At 37.7% G+C, this 4,920-nt stretch overlaps 1 protein-coding gene across 1 annotated transcript in view; it reads right to left on the minus strand.

Annotated features, from left to right (window-relative positions):
- Positions 1–4,920, minus strand: part of LOC107575350 (ribonuclease inhibitor-like) — a 13,856-nt gene that overhangs the window by 4,208 nt on the left and 4,728 nt on the right. Inside the window, exons 2-3 of the mRNA XM_016261743.1 lie at positions 2,890–3,066; positions 1,117–1,290 (exon numbers count right to left, since the gene is read on the minus strand). Of these exons, the coding sequence (XP_016117229.1) occupies positions 1,117–1,290; positions 2,890–2,921 (206 nt within the window). The 5' untranslated portion in view covers positions 2,922–3,066. The remainder of the gene's footprint in view (positions 1–1,116; positions 1,291–2,889; positions 3,067–4,920) is intronic.

The following is a 4,920-nucleotide window of genomic DNA, read 5'->3' on the forward strand; positions in this document are numbered from 1 at the left end:
TGCCACGAGAGCCCCCTTAGAACGGTATCCTAAAATCCATGTTATGGTAAGTGTGCATGTGACGGCTTTGTGCACTTTCTAAAATCCACATTGTGGTAAGTTTGCACGCTAGTTCTTTACGTTCTTTTCTAAAATCCTGTGTGGTGAGGTTGCTTCGTGCCCTTTCTTGAGCTGGTTTAAGCCCCGTTCACCTTGGGCACCACTCCACTTAGGTATCCTAGGATACCTACTTTAACAGGGTGTGGCCACTAGAGGTCTGTTGAGACAGTTCCTTTCAGAGCTTATGCAAGAGCAAGCGGTAGCCCCTCTGTGACAGGCCAAGACTTAGTTTGATACTAGGTTCTTGGTCATATCCCCTTAAAGGAATCCATTATGATTCCAAGCCTTGAGCTCTACCCCGGGTCCAGGAGTCTGGCCCTAACAGGTAAGTTGGGTATGTAGCCTAGGCCTTTGGCCATAGGGGATAAAGTCACGGACAGCCGTCTGACGTCCCAGGGGCAACTCACCATGAAAATGGTAAAGTTGGTACTTAGTGCTCGCCATGGTTCTGGCCCGCACTCTGCTCAGCATGGCGGCGTGGGTATACCGTTCTCCATAGCGACCCCTAGAGGACGCAGTTCGAAGTTCCCTTGAAAGGGAACGTCTCGTCTCGTTCCCTACTCAGGGAACCATGGTTACATAAGTAACCCGAGACGTTTTTGGGGTGTGTGTGTGTGCGAGCGTAATCGTTCTGCATTGTGAATGTGTGGAAGGGTTGCCAGTTCATTTTCGTGTATTTTGTGGTCTGAATTGTGGTGGATTTATTGATTTTATTTGATAAATGAAGAAGAAAAAGTATGGATTTGATAATTTCCTCATTTATTTCAATGTGGGGTCTCCAGAGAGGGACTGTTTATTTCACACTAACACACAACCAGATATCAATCCAGTTTAATTCTCTATTTGTAGAGCTACCAAGTGTTGACAACCGTACAAAATCTCATGCCATTTAGATAAATGGAAGAAAAAAAAAATTCAGCAAACATCATTTGGGGTCTCAAAAGACCTTGAACAGCTCATAAGGGTTAAACAAAGGGATTTTAATAATTTTGATTCTTGTCTGTGAATGTTACTGACCTCAATCTCTCCAGTTTACAGTGTGACTCCTTCAGTACGTCACATAAGTGATTCACTCCTGTGTTTCTTATTTGATTCCAGCTCAGGTCCAGTTCTCTCAGGTGTGATGGGTTTGATTTCAGAGCTGAAGTCAGGATGAGACACTGTTTCTCTGTAATACTGCATCTACACAGACTGAAGACAGAAAGAGATAACACAATGAATCAGACATGTTATGTTCATGTGTGAGTTAAATTAATCATAAGTAAATGCCATACAGTCAAAAAAATTTATTCATTACGCTTATTTAATTTTACTAAAGAAAGTTTTTTACAATTTAATTGATTTCATTTATATTAAAATTGATTAGTTGGGTCAACACAATTTATCTGGTTTACATTAATTTACACAAGTTTGGGTTAGCTCAACTTTAGTACATTTGTCAAACAAAATCTTATGTGGGAACATATGATTATTTATTTATTTATTTATTCACGGAGGTATAATTATTATTATTATTAAACAAGCACATAAATAAATAAAACTGGTGTCAGTGCTGATATCTGAAAAGTTATTACTCACTAAGTGTCACAGTCTAAGCACAAACACCACTCTTCTGCATAATGATAACCACAACATTCACAAACATTACAGAAACTGTCCAACATAACTGAACATTAACCCGTTTAATCTCAATTTTTTTCCCAGACATGAAAATATCCAAATGATGTCATTAGTAACCCTTTCAAATAATCAATTATTTTTGTAATTTCTTTTTTAAAGTGTGTTTAAAATTGTGTTTTATGGTCGGTCACAATTGTGACCAGTGGGATAATGTGTGTACTGAATTCACATATTTCTGCAGTCATAAACATTGTTATATATCTTAGCCAGCTGTTTTAAACAGTTTGAACACATTCTAGGGTTACTATTATGCATAAAAAACCCTTATACAACACTGATAGGTACAGTACACTGAGATAAAAGACAAAAAAAAACAACCATCAACATATTTCAAAAACTTTTTTGTAACATATATCATCAAATTTTTATATTAGTGCTACCAGTATTAAAACATCAATATTGTAACTTATTTGTAACATTTTAACTTTTAATTCAGTGCAATATTTTGTCATTGCAACATTTTAGTGTAATTTTCACTAACATCTGCGATTGTATTTCTATGTAAAGCTAAGTTCACTGTTATCCCACCGTCACTATTGACCATCAACATGTTTCCTCATTCTGTGACCACACTCAACAAAACTGAATATATGTGAATTCATATATTAATACTACACACCTTAAAGATAATGTGGACCAAAAATATTTGTCATATCTTTATGTTAACATACTTTACTAGTCTTTTGTTTTGAAGCTTTGATGCAGTCATCATCTTCTCAAGATGCAAACAGGAAGTAAACTGATCTGGTCATGTGACAATTTGCACTAATCATGAGAAACTGCACATATTTCATTGAGACCCTTTATTTTTTCCATATTTGCAGGAAGTGCACTAAACATCAGTCAGTAAGGTTTTTAGAGCTTTATAAATGAGAACCTTTTTTACAGTCACTATTGTGACCGGTGGGATTAAATGGGTTTTAAACACTGTAAATATATTAGGTAGTGTGAACAGAATTAAATTGTTACAGAATGCTCAAAAACATGTTACTTTAGCTCATTATAATTAGGCAGAAATAAATTTGAGCGTAGTCACAAATACACAAAACACTTAAAATTGAACAGTAAACTAATCTCACTGTAACAGCTGTAGAGTATAATGATACTAACTCTAGTTTCTCCAGCTTGCATTGTGTGTTCATCAGTAGATCACTGAGGTTTTTCACTCCAGAGTCTCCTAGTAGTTTATTCCCGCTCAGCTTCAGTTCTCTCAGGTGTGATGGGTTTGATTTCAGAGCTGAAGTCAGGATGAGACAATGTTTCTCTGTAATACCGCAATCACACAGACTGAAGACAGAAAGAGAAAACACAATGAATCAGACACGTTATGTTCATGTGTGAGTTAAATTAATCATGAGTAAACATCATACAATACAATAAATAAAATGCTGCTAAAACCTGAAAACAATATACTGTAAGTAAAAAAATAAATATACAGCCATAAACTAAAAAAAAAACAAAACTAGGATTTGAGGATACTAGCTACATTTCAAGTCTGGAGAATCTTTAGTCAGACAAAAAAAAAAAAAAAAAAAAAAAAGGTTTGTGAATTGTAATGTAATTAAGATACAGGATCAACTATAGAACCACTTTAAAATAACATTAAAAATAAAAAAATTGAGTTTAAATGTAACAAATCAAGAAAATTCTGTTCATAAATCAAAATTTACTTCAAGACATTTTAAGATTATAGTTTACAGTCAACAAATACAACATTTTGAGATCATATTTTGTTCTTATTGTGATGCATGTCTGAGTGAAACAGCTTATTTTAAAAAAATGCAGGTCAGGAATTAATTTTTGATGAAAAGCTGGGTAATTGTTTGCTATTGCTGTGATCTCATGTGACTGACAGGTTTTCCCATCTTCACATCATCAGACGAGAGAAAAGATGTGTTTGTGAGGGAAAGGGAGAGTTATTTTCATTAAAGATCACAAGCGCCGCTATACGTAAGCCATCTGCTATATTGGCATGTCCGGTGCATCTGCACTGCAACTGTAGTTATACACGTGTATGAATATTGATATCTTCAGTAGACTTCAGAAGATGCTTTTGCTAAACTAACACAATAAAACAAGACAAAGCTGTTAGTTAACAAGACATTTAAAATATACTTTAGTTTAAAAACCTGTAATATTGAGTTAATACATATTAAAACCACACATTCTTATCTGTGAAAGTTTATCCAGTTTCTTCAGGAATTAAAATTTCGTCAGTTTTTACACCCAGATGCTGCACAACGTTGTTGCATCTTGAAACTCATTGATTGTTATTGTGAGTGATGACAGAACATTCCAAGATGGCTGATGTAATGCAACGTATCTGGAGTGGTCGAATGTGGCATCTACCTGTATGTATCTATGGTACAACCAAACAACTCTCTGAGAGCGGAAACGTACTCGGTTACTAATGTAACCTCGGTTCCCTGAGATACGGGAACGAGTACTGCGTCTTGCTTAAGACGCATATGGGAAAAAGCCTTTTTTCTCCTGAACTGAAGCCTATTTCATTCACGCAGTGAACTGCACGGCCATTGGTTCGTGCAGGGCTTTAAAAACAAACCAATGGCGCGGCAGCAGAGCTGCAGCTGCCGGAGCCTATGGCGACGAAGCCCGCCAGAATGGGCGGGGCATCTGGCTATATAAGCGGGCGCTCGCCACAGGATTCTCAGGTTTACTTCGACTCAAGCGACGACTGAGTCGTACAGCTACATAACACAGCTAGCAACGCAGTACTCAGTCCCGTATCTCAGGGAACCGAGGTTACGTTAGTAACCGAGTACATTCCATGGGAACACAGTACAATCACGCCGTGCTAATGTAGTGGAACGACTAAAAGTATCAAACTTCCATAAGCAACCAATGTCCACAGAGAAGTTAACAACAACCCAAGGCTAAGACGGGCTGAGCTTCCTGAGGTCACACCCGGCCTGGTTAATCATTCCAGAGTATACCCGTAACCCAGGGGTCGAGAGCTAACAGGTGAACAATACCAGAGAACTTGGGCACAGCATGGCCAAGGGCTCTCTGGCTCTCTGGATTACGCAGCACGTGCCATTTCAAGTGGAAAGGATCCTGGCCTGTAAGGCCGGGACTTCCAGGTTATAAAACCTCACAAATGTGGACGGCGAGGCCCAGCCG

Source organism: Sinocyclocheilus grahami, unplaced genomic scaffold, assembly GCF_001515645.1.
Source record: "Sinocyclocheilus grahami isolate Dianchi unplaced genomic scaffold, SAMN03320097.WGS_v1.1 scaffold2582.1, whole genome shotgun sequence".
Taxonomy (NCBI): domain Eukaryota; kingdom Metazoa; phylum Chordata; class Actinopteri; order Cypriniformes; family Cyprinidae; genus Sinocyclocheilus; species Sinocyclocheilus grahami.